Source organism: Canis aureus, chromosome 16, assembly GCF_053574225.1.
Source record: "Canis aureus isolate CA01 chromosome 16, VMU_Caureus_v.1.0, whole genome shotgun sequence".
In the NCBI taxonomy this organism is placed as follows: domain Eukaryota; kingdom Metazoa; phylum Chordata; class Mammalia; order Carnivora; family Canidae; genus Canis; species Canis aureus.
In genome coordinates this window covers 5,798,882-5,815,726 of record NC_135626.1, presented here as the reverse complement: position 1 = coordinate 5,815,726, position 16,845 = coordinate 5,798,882, and the positions used below count along the sequence as shown (strand labels likewise).

Below are 16,845 nucleotides of genomic sequence, written 5' to 3'. Positions count from 1 at the left end.
GGGATGTGAGATGATGAGTCAGACAGCTCCCTACCCAGAGGAGGAGCTCACAGTGTGGTGGGAGAGACAGACAAGTAAACAGATAATGCAATGCAGTGTGACATGTGTTGGAACGGAGATGCACCAGGCAGCACAGAGAAGGAGGGGATTAACGGGGCGGTGGGGGGTGGGGAGGTGTTCTTGTCTCTCCCATCCATTACTCCTTTGGGGGGTGACCCTCTAGTATTTGGGAACCCCCAGGGCTGTGGAGATAGGACATCTGTCCTCACAGAGGCTGGGCTGGCTTGGGGGCCCGGGGTCCACCCTTTCCCCCACCAGCTTCTCACCCAGCAATACCATGGCAACAGCAATTGCCATGGAAACTACAGGAGGGGCTGGAAAGGATGGGACTCCCCACAGAAAGCCCCCTACGCAGAGACATGGACCTTCCCTGGAGCTTTTCCCTGAGAGGCCTCCCCTGCACAGATGGGCCCACTCGGCCCTGGCAGACCTGCAAGGTTGGCGGTCAATGAGGTGCTGCATGGAGAGGTACAGGGAGCCCAGGGCCCAGCTGGAGGGGTGGTCAGGGGTCTGGGCCAGGCTTCACCAAGTCACTGCCTCCCCAGGGTTACTTAAAGGACAAGCAGCTTATGAGAAGCAGAGATTAGAGGGGCAGGGCTATGTGTGGGAGTAGAGCCCCTCCTCAGACCAGGAGCTCTTGGGGCCAGGGTGTGGATGGGGGTGGCAGGGTGGGGAGAGGCCCCATCTCTGTCCTGGCCCAGGTTCTCAGAGTAAGACCCTCATGTAGCCTGCAAGGACAGCTTATTAAACTGTGTGTTACTCAGATATGCTGGGTGAGGATCTAGTGGGGCTGGGGTGGGAGAGAGGGAATATGGATTTTAATAGTCATTTTTGGGGGCACCTGGGTGGCTCAGTGGTTGAGTGTCTGCCTTTGGCTCAGGTTGTGATCTTGAGGTCCTGGGATCTAGTCCCGCATCAGGCTCTCCTCAGGGAGCCTGCTTCTCTCTCTGCCTGTGTCTCTGCTTCTCTCTGTGTGTCTCTCATGAATAAATAAATAAAATATTTAAAAATAAATAAATAAACAGTCATTTTCATGTTTCCTTTCAAGTTTAGTGGTCAGGAGCCAATGCCAGGCAGAGGCCCTGGTTTCGAATCCCGCCTTGGCCATTCTGCGATCTGGACAAGGCTCTTTACTCTCTGTGCCTCAAAACCTTCAGCCTCTAAATCAGCATCATAGAAACTGGGCATCATCTGCTACCACACGTGGGCTGCAAGGTCCATGGAAGCTCTTCATGCAAAGAGCTTAGGCCGGGCCTGCTACATAGAGGGTGCTCAGCAGCCCCAAGGGGCTGCCCAGGGGCTACCTATTCTCAACCCCCTCTCTAGGAGAGTTCCCAAATTTCAGCAAGGAATGCAAGATCCCACAGAGCCCTCTGGCCGCCTCCTCCAAGCACTGACTGGGGTCTCAGGATTCTGACCACAGAATGTTAGGTGTAAATGCAAATATTAGATGCCTGCTGAGGAGGAGAAGCTTTCAGAGACCATGTCATCCTTCTACCATTGTCTAGAGGAGGTGGGGGACGGAGGCCCAGAGAGGCACCAGGAGCTGTGACGGAAGAAGTGGCTAAAAGGGGACCAGGGACTCACACCCTGGGCAGGCAGCAAAGAGCACTAGCTGGTTCACACGTCCAGACTGAGGTCCTTGCTCCCTGCTGGCTTCCCATGCTCACCACAGGCCAGGCAAGGAGTAGGTGCTCAGGTAACCCTCACAGGAGCAAGCATAGCTGAACAGCTCATGGCTCCTGCCCTCCACCTGGACCCACGGTCCCCGGCACTCTGTTATAGCGGGGGTTAGGGCCTGATCTGGCCTCCAGCCAGTGCCACCATGTACCTCCCACCCGGCTCCTGTGTAGGCTGAGGGAGGACAGAGAAAAGTGTGCTGGGCCCACCAGCCCTGGGAGCCATGTGGGAGGGGTGCATGGTGGCATGCCAGCTCTCCCTACTCATTCTGGACAGATGGTGGTATCCCGAAGAGGCTTTGCCTTGCCATCTGCAGAGGCACCTTCAAACCTGAGGCACAGGGAGGGTGAAGTAAACACCTCTGAGGACCTCCAGGCACCACATGCTTCCTGTGTGAATTGGCACTGTCACATCCAGAGGGGTCTGGAGGAAAGACATCAGAGGTCCGAGGAGACCCTCCTCTACTCCACTCTAAGACCTGAGATCTGGGGCCAGAACTCAGGGAAGCTGCTTTCCAGGTCCTGTTGAATACAAACCACACCAGAAAGCAGCATGCTCTGGCTAATGCATACCCAGAGGCCGTCTTCCTCCCAGGTCTCCTCTTTCCCAGGCTCTGATGTCACACACGCCCAGTGTTGAATATCAGAGCTGCCACGTAGGAGCTGTGTGGCTCTGAACAAGTGACCATACCTCTCTGAGCCTCAGTTTCCACATCGGTAAAATGGGTTGCTGTGAGGCTCATCTAACTTGATGCCCGAAGAAATGGTAGCTATTATGATTACAAATAATATGACTTGCTGAGTAAGCTGAGGACCCAGGCTGGGCTCCCACCAAATGTGCAGCAGGGAGGGAGCTGGAAGGTGGGTCTCCTGGGGGCCGGCCGGAAGAGTGGGCTGGTGGGCCAGACATTTCCAGCCAAATCTTGCCCCTGAAAGCAGAAGGCAAGGGGGAGGCGGGGAGGCTGGGAGGTGCCCTCTGAAGCACGGAGCTGGAGTGGAGGCCAAGGAGGGGGTGGGCCAATAAATACAGTTGGGAGGAGGTGAGGGTGACTTCAAGCAACAAGTCTCTCTCTGTTCCTGCTGCCCCAGGAGGCCCCAGGCATCATGCAGCCCGTGAAATTCCAGCTAAGGTCTGAACATTTCAGGGCAGTCCTGGCCTGGTTTCCCCTGATGCTCTGATGCCCTGAGAGCAGGGACTGGGCTGGTCCTGTTTACCAGTGTCCTCTGGAGTCAGCAGGGCAGGTAGCTGGCACTCAGGGCAACCCTGCTGGCCTAAAGAGTGTTACCCAATGTCATAGAGCAAGTTGGTCACGGGGTAGGATGGGCACCCAGGGCTCTGGACTCTGAGTGCAAACTCTCTCCTCAGCAACTGTTTTCCCTACTAAAGAAAAGCTATGGGGACACCCGGGTGTCTCTGTGGTTGAGCGTCTGCCTTTGGTTCAGGTCATGATCCTGGGGTCCAGGGATCGAGTCCCGCATCAGATTCCCCACAGGGAGCCTGCTTCTCCCTCTGCCAGTGTCTCTGCCTCTCTCTCTCTCTCTATGTCTCTCATGAGTAAATGAATAAAATCTTAAAAAAAAAAAAAAGAAAAGCTATGATTTTTCCTTCCTCCTTATCCTTCCCTCCTTTCTTCCTTTTTTCCCTCCCTCCCTTGCCAGTGTTGATGACTTTATATTTTCAAGATGGAAATGGATGTCTCTTTTGCCTCCGACTTACAAAAAATCATGTTCTCCCTTTGAAAAAAAATTCAGAAAATACACAAAATGTTTAAAAAATAAAAAGCAATCATCATCCCAACACCTGGGGACCACCCTTGTAAACATTTTATTATTTACAATAATGACCACGGCAAACACAGAGGGCTCGCTGACTGCTAGTCAGAGGCTCTGCCGGGTGCTTGAAAATCTGCATCATGACAAGGCTTCTTTCTGGGGTGAGGGAAGTGTTTTAAAATTAGACTATGATGGTGGTTGCACAACTCTGTAAATATACTAAAAATCATTGAGTTGTGTACTAAAAACAGGTGAATTTTATGGCATGTAAATTATACCTCAATAAAGCCTGTTTAAGAAATCTGCAACCTAAAAAAAAAAATTAAAAAATTAAAAAATTAAAAAAAAAAAAAAAGAAATCTGCAACCTGGGGCACCCGGGCATCCTGGCTCAGTCGTTGAGCGTCTGTCTGCCTTTGGCTCAGGTCATGATCCTGGGGTCCTGGGATGGAGTCCCACATCGGGCTCCTCGTAGGGAGCCTGCTTCTCCCTCTGCCTGTGTCTCTGCACCCCCTCGCCCCGTCTCTCAGGAATAAATAAAATCTTTAAAAAAAAAGAAAGAAATCTGCATCGTCTTTTTTTTTTTTAAGATTTTATTTTTTAAGTAACCTCTCCACCCAAGGTGGGGCTTGAACTCATGACCTCGAGATCAAGAGTCACATGCTCCACTGACTGAGCCTGCCAGGTCCCTCCCCGCATCCTCTTGATTGATACTCACATGGCCATGTGAGGCAGATGTGATGAGAGATGGCCCAAAGCCCCCTCACATGTACACACACACAAGGGGCTCCAGTCTACACTGTAGTGGCTCTGTTTGCCTAATAGCTCATCAAGGGCATTTCCCAAGTCATTCAATACTGAGCTACATCTGGATCCTTATTTATTACCACCAGTAGCTCGATGCAAGAGTATCTCAGCTCCATCACTAAATTATTTCCCTGCTCAGAGCCTCAGTTTCCTCATTAGTGAAATGGGACACAGTCCAACAGCTCCTTCCCAGGGCTGCTGAAGGAATGAATGCCCTAAGAACCTGGCTGTGGAAGGACCTAACAGGGTGCCCATTGGTGGTACCATGAGCCACCTGCGCACTCCTGTGCCAGGTGCCTTGTGTGTGCTAGTGAGCATTGCGTTCCTTCAAATTTGGGACTCAGGGATCCCTGGGTGGCGCAGCGGTTTGGCGCCTGCCTTTGGCCCAGGGCGCGATCCTGGACACCCGGGATCGAATCCCACATCGGGCTCCCGGTGCATGGAGCCTGCTTCTCCCTCTGCCTGTGTCTCTGCCTCTCTCTCTCTCTGTGACCATCATAAATCAATAAATAATTTTAAAAAAATTTGGGACTCAGGTCAGAGGTGAATGTGCATTCACCTGCTGAGATATTTCTCCCCATCCTGCCTAGTGGCCTCACTTCCCCATACTCAGACCAGATGCATCTGACAGGAGTGATAAAAGAGGAGGCATTAATAAACAGCTAAAACGTTCATAGGAACCGTGGTTGGGGCTGCTGTCTGCTGAGAACCCTCAACCTAAGGGGGTTCTCTCTTAGAACCACCTCTCTCTTCCTCTGCAGCCCCTCATCCTGGGAGAAAACTGAGCCCCAGCCCCTACACTGAGGGTCAGGTCATAGGGGGAGAGGGTGGTCAAGGAAGGCATCCTGGAGGAAGTGTTGACCGATATGAGACTCAGAGGATGAGCTGGTGAAGGAGGAAGACGAGGGCATGGTGAACATGAGGACACCATATGCCAGGAGAGTGAGGAGGGGCATTTTTCCATGCATGGGGAGGAAGACACAGAGGGGAGGCTGGTCCCAGAGCCTTCGGCTAGGACAGTGGGAAGATGCCATTTAGGAGACTGCCTTGAACACCTTCCAAGGCCAACAGTCCTTTTTCCTGGTGCCTAGCAGCTGTTCCAAGTTGTTAGAACCACTGTCCCCACACAGCTCTGGTTCCTTAGCCAGATTTCAGTCCAGGTTGGGGTAAGAGTCCAGAGCGACAACCAAGGCGAGCAGAGGGGTGTGATATATACACACATGGTGGGGATGAAGAGAGCAGACACTGACACGGAGGCGGGGGACTGGTACATGTTCCTGTCCTGCCTCTGATTCCATTGCTGCAGGACTTCAGACAGATCCCTACCCTCTCTGAGCCATCTTGCCATGTGGAAACCAGGAATGATAGTCTGCTCCTCCAACTAACAGGAAAATAATCAGCACTGCCCTCGGACATGGGGACTCAGGGCCCCCGCCCCATGTTTAAGAGGTCCTTCTTTGGATCTCCAGAGCAAGGGGTCCCCAGGGGCCAAGGGTCAGTGTCCAGCTGGAGCCTATGCACCCCTCCTAAGCCACACTGAGTGCTCTGGAATTCCCTCTCCCACTCAAGCTCTCTTCTGGGGTCTGCCCCGCCAAGGTCAGGGAGATCCTTTCTGGCACCCTGGATGGAGCTCAGATGAGAGGGTCTGGTGTCTGCATGTGAACCCAGGGGGCCCCTTGTGGTTACAGGACACAGTGAAAAGGGACAGAGTCAGCCTGAGGGGATGGGTTCCACATCCCGTCACAGAATCCCGAGGAGTCTGAAATTCTCCATGCAAACCCAGTCTGCCAGGTTGTTATGAAAGCATGTTTGTCAAGGTGGGAGGGCCGAATGCATTGTGTTCAGCGATCCCCTGGCTTGATTTATAACTGGAATATCCAGACATATGGCTCGTGGGCCTCCATTTCTGCTCTTATTTCATACCTGATAACACTGTGCCCTAGATGGGTCCCCTCCAGGCCACCCCCCACCTCCCCACCAGCCACCCCCCCTCGCATCCCCTCCCCTGAGGTTCTGACCCTGTGACCTCAGCTAAGGTCGTTGGGGGGGAAACTCGATTCCATTGGAGCCTGGATCAGATGCTGTCTGCCAGAGTCACCTTTCATTCCCGACTCCTTGGGGCCACTGAATGGGGTGGGGGTTTGGTGAAGATGTTCTCCAGCCTGGGTTGAGCGCACGAGCCTAGCTGTAGATGTGTGTTGGGCATGTGGCAGGTCCTGCTCTGAGCACAGGGTGGCTGCCTGGCAGTGCGTTGGCTCCTGGGTGCGGGTGGCGGCTGAGGGGCCACCTGTGCCTCCCCACCTTCCTGGTCTTACTGGGGCCTCTGCTCCTCACTCGGTGACACTGCCGTTTGTCTGGGTTCTCAAACCCATCGGGCTCTTTTCCTTCTTGGGCCTTTGCTCAGACAGGACCTTCCACCTGGAATATGTTCGCTCCTTTGCTTGACTGGGTCCCTTTTTTGCTCAGGTCCAGTCTCAAATGCTACCTCCTCAGGGGGCCTTCTCTGGCCTCAGTGATGATGCCGCTCTTCAATAGAAGGCTCCCCCGTGCCCTTCTTCAACTACATGACAAAAGAGCCCTTTGTGTGATTTAGTGTCTGTCTGTCTTGCTCAGCTGTGAGCCCCCTGAGAGCAGGGATCAGTCCTGCTTGCTCACAGCTGTATCTGCAGCGCCTGGCACCTTGCACACCAGGCAAATGTCCCTCCTCTCTGCCTTCTCCCGTCATTGAGTTTCAACCTACAATGTCTTAGATAGCCCCTAATCCTCCTTGGCCTCAGTCTCCAAATCTGGGAATTGCAACCACTAAGATGTGTCCCAAAGTGTTCAGAGGATGAGGCGAGCTTAGTAATGAGGAGTGGGCTGTCCCCTACTGGAGGGTCTGGTGTTGAGCATAAGAGGGGTTCTCAGAGGCAGAGACCGGCACCAGGGCTGTGCTGGGAGGAGAACATAGAGGAAGTGGCGAGGAGGTTGGCAGGAGGCAGGGAGCCTGAGCAGGGGTAGGCAGAGTCACTAGGGAAACCCAAAACCTTGCCTCTCAGGCCGCCCCTTGGGCTCTGGGCAGAGGCCTCCTGCCCCTACCCGCACCCGAGCCGGCCTCCCAGCCTGTCCCTCTGTGCAAGCAGAACAGAACTGCCACGTCCTCTATGCTAGGCCTTACCTGGAGTGTTTCGTGGGTGTTATCTCAACACTCAGCACAATCCCATGAGAGAGGTGCTATTATAACCCCCATTTTATAGATGAGGAACTAGGAGCTGAGCAGGGTTTATGAAACACGCCCAAGGTCATTTGGCTTATAAGTGGCAGAGCTGAGCTACAAACCCAGGTCCAATTCCAGAGCTCGAGTTCTCACCCCCTCTGCTGAATCCCCACTGGCTTTCGCCTCCCCAGGAGTCAAGCAGGCAGGGAGGGCAGGTGCTATGCATTTGTCAGCCTACCTGGCACCAGAGTGAGCGGAGGGGAGTGGAGGCTGAGAGCCTGTCCAGGGCAACTTATTCTTGGTTCTGGACAGGTGTCGCAAGGAGGGGGCATGCAGCCAGGGGCAGACAAAGGATGGCCTAGGGCAGCAGGCACCTGCTCACAAAATGCTAGGGTGACCTGAGACCCTGCACACACTCCTCTGTCTACACTTACCCTGAGATGATCTCATCTACTCCCATGGGTATAAATCCCACCTCTATGTGATGGAGACTTACACTTCCAGCCTGCCTTCCCCTGAGCTTCCAGCTTGCATCACCACACTGCCCACCTTACACTTCAGACTCAACATGCTCAGAATCCACCTCCTGAGCCTACCCCCGCCCCCCACACCTGCTCCTCTTGTCCTCCAATAATGGCACCAACACCCACCCAGAATCAAAGACACTGGCGTCATCCTAGAGTCCTCTCTCCCCACCCTGCACATACCATCTACCGCCAAGTCTTGTGGGACTTTCCTCCAAAATATACCTTGAACTCCACTGTTCTTCTCCCCCTCTATGTGGAAGCCCTGGCCCAGCCACCCCCCCATCAGCCGGCACCTGCTCCCTGGGGCAGCCTCCTCACCTGCAGCCCCCACCCAAGTGCTGGAATCAGCTCAAGTCCCTCCACTACTTCAGAGCTTCCGGCAGTAAGGAAAGGAAACCCAACTCCTCTTCAGAGCCTAAGGGCCTTCTAGATCCAACCCCTGCCTACCTCTCTGATGCTATGTTGCCCTGGTGTACCAAACACCAGCCACAGTGGCTCCTTTCTGTTCTTTGAACTTTTTTTTTTTTTAATTTTTATTTATTTATGATAGTCACAGAGAGAGAGAGAGAGAGAGAAGCAGAGACATAAGCAGAGGGAGAAGCAGGCTCCATGCACCGGGAGCCCGACGTGGGATTCGATCCCGGGTCTCCAGGATCGCGCCCTGGGCCAAAGGCTGGCGCCAAACCGCTGCGCCACCCAGGGATCCCCTTTCTGTTCTTTGTTACTGCCCCAGGGCCTTTGCATTCACTGTTCCCCCAGCCTAGAATACTTCTCAGTCCCATGGCTTCTCATCTCAGATGCTACCCTCTCCTAGAAAGGGACCTCCTTTCTTTCTGACCTCCCTGTGCAAAGCAGGCCTTCTCCCTCTCAGAGGACTGGCCACATTCCCTCATTGTCATCTTCATATATGTGCTCCTGTGTTTACTATTTCAGTCTCCTCCTCTGGAATGCACAGCTATTGTCTTTTCTACCCTAGAATCTCTAGTGCTGTGACACTGTCGACAATCCACAGATGTCTGAATGACTAAATGAATTAACCTCAGTTTCCTGTTCTGTAAAAGGGGGATGAAGAAGTAGTATTGAACCAGACAAGTCCTAGCAAGTCCGGCAGCTGCTGTGCCACTTCCACTGCAGAGCTGACACCAGGGCCGCCTGGGGGTGCCCAGGAGCCCACGCTGGCCTGGGGCAGCCTCTGCTCCCTCCGGTTTATTTTCCACTTCCTCTCCATGGGGGGCTGGCTCCTGGGAAGCCCCAGGAGGCAGAGCAGCTGTTTCCATGCTCACCGGTCTGGGGACCCAGCCCTAGGCAGAGAGCTCAGGAGCCTATGAGGGAGCAGTGGGGCTGGTGAGGGGCACTACTGAATTCCCTCCTAAGGCCCCAGCCATGGCCTCCTCACTAACTTTCATGAGGATCAAATAATGCTTTCCCACCCATCCCTCCACCTCAGGCCAAGTCCTCCTCACTGGCCCTGGGCCCACACCTGGACACCTCTCACATCCTCCAGCAGAGCCACTGTCAGAGGGCCACGAGGCACAAGGGACGAGAGGACCCAGGCCTCTGGGGGCACAGTCCACATCTTGCTCCACTCACCAAACTAACAGGGGCCCAGGCTAGCTGTGGCTGGGCTGGCCTGCTGTGTTGTCTACTTACTGGCACCTCTCTTGGCTGGACAAGGAAACTCCAGGAAGACAGGGGCCAGGTCTGCACTGGCACACATAGGGCCCCAAGCCTAAATGACCATCCACAGCTCCCTCCCACATGTTTACAAAGGGGCGTTTACACCCATGAACTCCTTGGAGCCCCATGCCACCCTCTCAGGCAGGTAGGGCAGCAAGGGTCAGCGTTCCCATCCCACAGATTTGGAGGACGGCGGCACATGCACCTGTGTGTTCCTGTGCCCAGCTCAGGGCCCGGCTCTCATGGGCTCTCAAGATTAGGGTTAGGAACCTGGGCTTTGGAATCGAATAGATGTTGTCCTTCTTGGGTAGGGGGACATCTAACCTCAGGGGTCTGTCTCCTCAGCTGCAGGATGGGCATCATAGCACCTGCCTCAGGGGGCTGCTGTGAGCCACCCGACAGAGAATGGTGTAGGGCACATGAGAAGGAGAAGGGCTCAGCAGAGGGGGGCTGAGGTCACCTGCCCCCTCCCTGACCCTATGCCTCCTGCCCAGAGCACACAGCCTGGAAAAAGCAGGTATTCAACACATGTTCAATGGATCGAAGGTAGGAATAAGGTTTCTACACTGTCAAGTGCTGCATTTCCATGGGTGCCTTTTAAAACACTAGGGCCTCTGGGCTTTTCTGTCTCCAGAGGCCCCCACCCTACCCCCTCCCCCTGACTGCTGGGCCACAGGGAAGGGCCCCATCTGTGTATGTCTTGCCTGTTTATGTCTGCAGCTCTGGGGGTCACGTGAGCAGGAGAGGGGCTCTGTGGGAGCCCGTCCCCAAGAGACAAACGGCCTCCCCCGCTGCTGATCAGTTGGGCCCAGCCACCCCCACGGTGGCTTCCCAACATCCCCCAGATACGCCGCTCTTGCCGGAACCCTTCCCTCCAGCCCCAGGGTTGGCACTGGGCTTCCCAGGTCATTTGAGGGGCAGGAACAACCATCCAGTGCAACTCTCCTTCCTAGAGGCGGACACACAGGCTCAGAGAGGGCAAGTGATTCACCTGAGGCTTCACAGCAGAGCCTGGCTTGGATCCAGAGTGTTCCCCTGGGAGGCAGGGGCCTCTGCTTCCCTCCCTCACCTGCCAGTTGCTTCCTTAGCGGAGAAGGTCACGGGGAGAAAGCTAGGATGTCTGAAGAAGGTGAGGGAGGGAGATGCCAGGGTGGAGAGGCCAGTGTCACTGCCTCCTCCCTGTCTGCCCAACCCCCTCCCCGAGAGCCTCCTCTTCTCCAGCACCGAAAGGCCATCCTTGCCTCCATTTTCTCTGGGGATCCCGGGAGGGGAGGGTCACGACCCCACCTGCCCCCCTAAACCCAGGACCTTTTGTCTCTGCGGCTGCCCCCCGCTCCTTGCCACCTGGCCTCCCAGCGCCCTGTAGGATCAGAGGCAGGAGGGGGATTAGGTCGTGCAAATGGCTCCCCCCTCCCCGCCATCCTGCTTCCCGGTCTTAGTCATCTCTGCCCTCTGCCGCCTTCTCCCTCCATTACGATCCCTCTGCCAGGCCCGGGGCGTGCGACGGCTGCGGGACCCCCACCCGGGGGCGGCGGCGGAGCCAGCGGCCGGCGGCGCGCAGGGGGAGCAGAAGCGGTCCCGCCGCCACCCCCCTCCGGCCCTGCAGCACCCCAGCCCCCCTCCCCTCCAACGCCGCGCTGCGCACGGATGGCGGCGGGAGCTGCAGAGGTGTGTGCGAGGGGGGCGGCTGTGCCTGGTCCTCGAGGCCCGGGGACTGTCCTCTCCCAGGGACACAGCTAGGGAGGGGGGCCTCGTGCGGGAGGGAGCTGTCTCCCGCGGAGCCCCGGGCTGGGGAGCACTGCCCTTGGTGCTGCCCGCTCCGGGGGCCGCGGGAGCCGAAGGGAGGCGCTGAGTAATGCAGGCCCCCTCGGTGCCCATACTGGGGGGGGGGGACCCCTTGGCAGTGTCTCTCCGCGGAGCGCCGTCTTCCCTAAGGATGTGGCGGAGGAGGGGGGCGTGATACCGTGGCCCGTGGCTTGACGACGTCTGCGGACAAGCGGGGGGCGCTGCCGCCGCTAAGGGGCTCTCGGGGCTGGGGGGGGCGCCCTCCGTCTGGCTGGAGGAGGGGGGCGCGCGGTCCGCGGGGGCAGCGCCAAGGGCTGCGAGGTCGCGGCGCCGTCGGGGCTGGGGGCGGAGGCCCGGGGACCCGGGCGGGGGCAGTTCGCGCTCCGGGGCGCGCCGCTCCTACCTGCCTACGAAATTCTCGAGCACCGAGCTCTTGCCGGCGCTCTGGCCGCCCACCACCGCGATCTGCGGTAGGTCGAGGTCCGCGTTCTGGCCGATAGCGGAGAAGGCGTCCTGCAGCCGGTTGACTAGCGGGATGAGATCCTCCATGCCGCGGTTGCCCATGGCTGCGGCGGGCCCCGCGGGCTGCGATCCGGCCGCGGCTCCGACTCCCGGCTCCGGTTCCCGGCTCCGGCTCCTCTGCTGCAGCCGCGCGCTCCGAGTGCCTGCGCGCGGCCCCCCCCGCCCCTCCAGGAGCCGAGCGGAGCTCTGCGCCCGGCTACCGCCAGAGGGCGCCCTCAGCGCTGCAGGCTGGCTGCCGTGCGCAGGTGCCGCCTGTGGCATTATGGGGATTGTAGTTTTCTCCGCCTGCGGCTTTTGGGGCGCTTGAGCCGTGTCTGGGGAGCTCTGATGCTGCACCGTAGCCATCATTGTTGGAAATGAGCAAGGTCTCGCCCCTAGTCCCAGGCCTCTTGGATAATGGTCATGGCTGTCTCACTCCATCTTAAGATGAGGAAACTGAGGTTTGGAGAGAGATGGGTCTCCTTCAAGGTCACAGTCTCCGGACCTGGAGTTCCACTCTGCCTCACTGCCTTCTACTCTAGGTTCTGACACTAATTCATGGCGGCATGCCCCTTCCCACCATTAGGCCTCAGTTTCCTTGTTTCTAGAAGGAGACAGAACATTAATTCAACAAATATTTATTGAGCACCTACTATAAGCCAGTCCCTGTTGTAGGCAGAGGAGTTACAGTAGTGACCAAGACTGACAATGTCTCTACCCTCAGATCTCACATTGGGTTGGTGGAGACAGATAGGAAATGAAAAACAGGTAAACGAAAGACTAAAAATGAAAATAGTGTACACTAACAGTGATGGAAGAAGTAAACAGGGTGTGAAGAGAGGTACTTACGTAGGTGCAAAACGTCCACTTAGCCTGGGAGGAGTTGGGTGGTTCTCTGAGGAGGTGATATTTGAGAAGAGACCTAGAAGATGAGAAGGAGCCAGGCCTGACCCTTGGAAGGCCTTCTTGGGAGCGTTGGGACTTCTTGTCCTAGAGTGTCAGTCTTTGTCCCAATCCATCAGGGTAGTGGTAAAACTGGGACTCAAATCCAGGACTCTTATAGCCCTACCCTGTGTATCCCTTTCACATGGAGAGGCCGTGGGCCCCAGCCCTAGCCTTCCACCTTTGATTTGGAGGAACCTAATTTGGACTGCCCACAAGGAGTCTAGGAAAGAAAAGCCAGCCTATCCTGTGCTGTTAGGCACCAGCAGGTCACCCTGCTGTGAATCTAGGTGGTGGGGAAGCATTTCTGGGAGAGCAGTGGCCCGGCAAACAGAGATTGCATTCACTCACCTGTTTAATGCATATTAACTGAGCCAGGCACTATGCTAGAGCCCAGAGCAGTGAGCAAAATGGACAAAGTCCTTTCCCATATGTGGCTTATACCCCTATGTGGAAAAAGAAACAAAGCACCAATAACCCAATAGATATGACTCTGTCAGATGGTGATGGGTGCTTTGGAAAGCAAGAAAGCTTGGGAAGGCTAAGCGGGCAGGGGGGTGGGTGGATAGTGCTGTTCTTTGTTTAGAGTGGTGAGAGTAGGATTCTGGTAAAAATGTGAGCAGAGATCTGAAGGAAGTGACCCATATGGACATCTGGGGGTGGGGGGATTTTCCAGACAGGCAGAGGAGAATGAGCAGGTCCTGTCCTAGGAGGGATTTAGTCAAGCTAGGTGATCCAGGTCCCTACCCATCTCTGAGCCTCAGTTATCTAATCTGGGTAATGGGGATAATCAAAGATTAGAATCCCTGTGAGGGGCGTGGCACTGGCTTGGTGCTCACGGGAATTTGATTAAACCAACTAATTGAGCCTGTTTCTCCCTCTGCCTATGTCCCTGCCTTTCTCTCTCTCTCTGTCTCTATGAATAAATAAAATAAAATCTTTTAAAAAATAAATAAATAAACCAACTGATTGAGCCCTCCAGGCAGCTGGAGTATTAGCTACACACAACACCCATCCTGAGCAGCTGCTTAGGGCCAGGCCCTTTATTATGCTCTGAGAACCAGAGAGGGCAGAGATGAAGCCTGGTGTGGAGCCATTAATTTGGGGAAGGGGTGCAGTTTGCCGATGTCTGCCCAGAAGGGTGCCATCACGGCTCGTTGTTTTTCCTAGTTACAGTAGTGAAACTTACTGTAAAAGTCAGACTTTACACTGTGTTTGAAAGCTTCTGGTTATCCTCCCACCCACAGATAACCACTATTTATAGCTTATATGGTGTTTATTCTCTGGATTTTCCTATATATATATTCATTTTGTTTCATCTTGTTTTTATAGAATGGGATCATACTATAGGTCTGGTACTGCTTATCACTGATGCCAGAACAGCAGCTTGGACATCACCTGGAGTTTGTCAGAAGCATGGAATCTCGGGCCCTGCTCACGGTCTGCTGGATCACAAACCTGCACTTAACCAAGAGCCCCAGGACATTCCTACGCACATCAAAGTTGAAGGAGCTCTTATATATATTATTATATAAAACTTGAGAGGTGGTGGGAGCTGGGGGAGGGGTTTAACAAAGTCATTCTACAATTTACCTGGAAAAAATTTTTTACACAATTGGGAATTGGCAAGAAATGTTTTGTAAAGCATGATAATGGTGGGAGCTTGTGCTATCAGGCATTAAAATACATTCCCAAACTGTAATAGTCACACCAAGTGGTAGGTTGCATCATGGGAAGGGATGGGTAGATTCCTGGAGCAGAAACAGGTCTGAATGCAGATCTACATGAGTATGAGAGTTTATTACATGAAAAAGGTGCCACTCAGATTAGAGGCAAGAAAGAGGCCTCCAGGTGATGCTACAGCGTCAGACTTCATATCAGATGCAAAGAGATGGTGCCTCTCTTCTCCCTCTGAACATAGTCCACTGGGGGGCTTTGCCAGCAAGGGATTGGTTAAAAGCAATTAACATGAGGCTAGCCCTGAACAGTATCCCCCAAGGAGTTACCAGCCATTGTCTTGTCTGGTCTTCAAGGAGTCAACACAAAGTCTTATACATTTTTTAAAATGTTCAACTCCCTCCCCATGAAAACATCATCTAAACCGATACCGTAAATTAGAAAAAAGGAAAGAAAGTGAACCTCCTCCATGAGCTCACTACACACGTATATTTATTTTTTCCAAAATTAGGATCATGGGCAGCCCAGGTGGCTCAGTGGTTTAGCGCCGCCTTCAGCCCAGGACGTGATCCTGGAGACCCAGGATCAGGTCCCACATCAGGCTCCCTGCATGGTGCCTGCTTCTCCCTCTCCCTCTGCCTGTGTCTCTGCCTCTCTCTCCTTCTGTGTCTCTCATGAATAAATAAAAAATAAAATATTAAAAAAAAACAAAAAACAAAATTGGGATCATAATTATGTATGCAATTTTGTAACTTGCTGATTTCACTTCACATCATATTGTGGGTGTTTACATAGTCTTTGAAAGCATAATTCCTGATGGCTGTGTGCTACTCCATAAGAAGAAAACACCATGATTTCCTTAGCTGTTCTCCTAAAGTTGATTACTTTCCGGATAGCTATTACAAATAATGGTCCCATGAATGGCGTGCTGGCTTTAAAAAGTCTCCTGATTCTTTTCTTGGGCAAGTTTCCTACAAGAGGGGTTGCCAGGTCAAAGGGCAGAGCACATTCAAGAGGTTTTGTTTTTTTTTTAAGATTTTATTTATTTATTCATGAGAGACACACAGAGAGAGAGAGAGAGAGAGAGGCAGAGACATAGGCAGAGGGAGAAGCAGGCTCCTTGCCGGGAGCCCCATGCGGGACTCTATCCTACGACCCCAGGATCACACCCTTAGCCAAAGGCAGACACTCAACCACTGAGCCACCTAGGTGTCCCTCAAGAGTTTTGATAGAGCATTTACAGATTGCTTTTCAGAAAGATGAACTAATACAGAATCACCAGCATGAGCATTATTTTTAGTTTTGTTTTTTTACTTCAGCAATTTGAATGCAGATCTACGTTACACATTACACAGCGCTATGCATTATGTAATATTATCCTCACACCCACCCAGGGAAGGAGCATTCATTGTATAGAGGAAGAAACCGGCTCAGAGAGGACTCCTGCCTGCATCTGGGTGGCCTAGCCAGAAAGTAGTGGAGTCGGGATTCAACTTCTGCTAGCACCGGGACCAAGGTGTCAGTGGGCTTGGATCTTGGCTCCGTCTTGGTTCTCACCAGAGTGAGTTTTCTATTTTTCTATTTTTAAAAAAAGATATTATTTATTCATGAGAGACATAGAGAGAAGCAGAGACCCAGGCAGAAGAAGAGTCCAGTACCCCGGGATCATGACCTGAGCCAAAGGCAGACGTTCAACCACTGAGTCACCCTAGGCGCCCCCAGAGTGAGTTTTCTAATCCCGGGAGATGGGCTGTTGTCATAGACTTTCCTAGCGCTCCCTGCCCTTCAGGGATAAAGCCCAAGGCCAGGCCTTCAAAGCTCCCACGGTGCAGCCTGCCCTTCTACCCAAGGGCACCACGTCCTGAGGACTCCGGCCCCTGCCTCGTGCTGCGGCCACGCCGAGCCACTTTCGAGCCGCTAGATCCAGGCGGAATTAGGCATCTGTGCCGCTGCCGCCCGGAGCTGCAGCGGAGCGGGTCCCGAACTTTAGCGCAGCGCTTGTCACACGACTGCAGGGATTGGTTGACACTCATCTCCGCGGCCGAGCGCGCTGGGCGGCCTCCAACCTGCGAGCCTCTAGCGCCACTGCGCGCTGCGGCCGCGCACAATCTGCGCTTAATGCAGAAGGAGCTGATTGCCCCGGGCGGTTAAATTTATGGACCGGTTTAGGTAACAGAAAAAGGGAAAGGGATTGCTACTTAGTAACCGCGGGTTGTTAGGCT

At 54.2% G+C, this 16,845-nt stretch overlaps 1 protein-coding gene and 1 long non-coding RNA gene across 25 annotated transcripts in view; one reads left to right on the top strand and one right to left on the bottom strand.

Annotated features, from left to right (window-relative positions):
- The window catches only part of DNM1 (dynamin 1), a 46,457-nt gene extending 34,279 nt beyond the window's left edge, over positions 1-12,178 (bottom strand). For 16 of the 23 annotated variants that reach the window (XR_013353862.1, XR_013353861.1, XR_013353860.1 and 13 more), the window contains exon 1: positions 11,907-12,177. Coding sequence is in view for 16 of the 23 variants with exons in the window: in XM_077850861.1 (XP_077706987.1) it covers positions 11,907-12,067 (161 nt within the window). In the remaining 7 variants the exon portion in view is untranslated. Of the gene's footprint in view, positions 1-11,906 lie in introns of all 23 variants that reach the window. The other 7 variants (XM_077850859.1, XM_077850847.1, XM_077850849.1 and 4 more) reach the window with 1 other exon arrangement.
- LOC144285602 (uncharacterized) lies at positions 10,520-14,654 on the top strand. Of its 2 annotated transcripts, XR_013353869.1 has the most exons (3): positions 10,520-10,847; positions 11,208-11,386; positions 14,279-14,654. It is a non-coding gene; the product is annotated as an uncharacterized LOC144285602 (long non-coding RNA). The 2 variants fall into 2 exon arrangements; XR_013353868.1 differs by lacking the exon at positions 10,520-10,847 and having other exon boundaries at positions 10,862-11,386.
- The last annotated feature ends 2,191 nt before the right edge of the window (positions 14,655-16,845 follow it).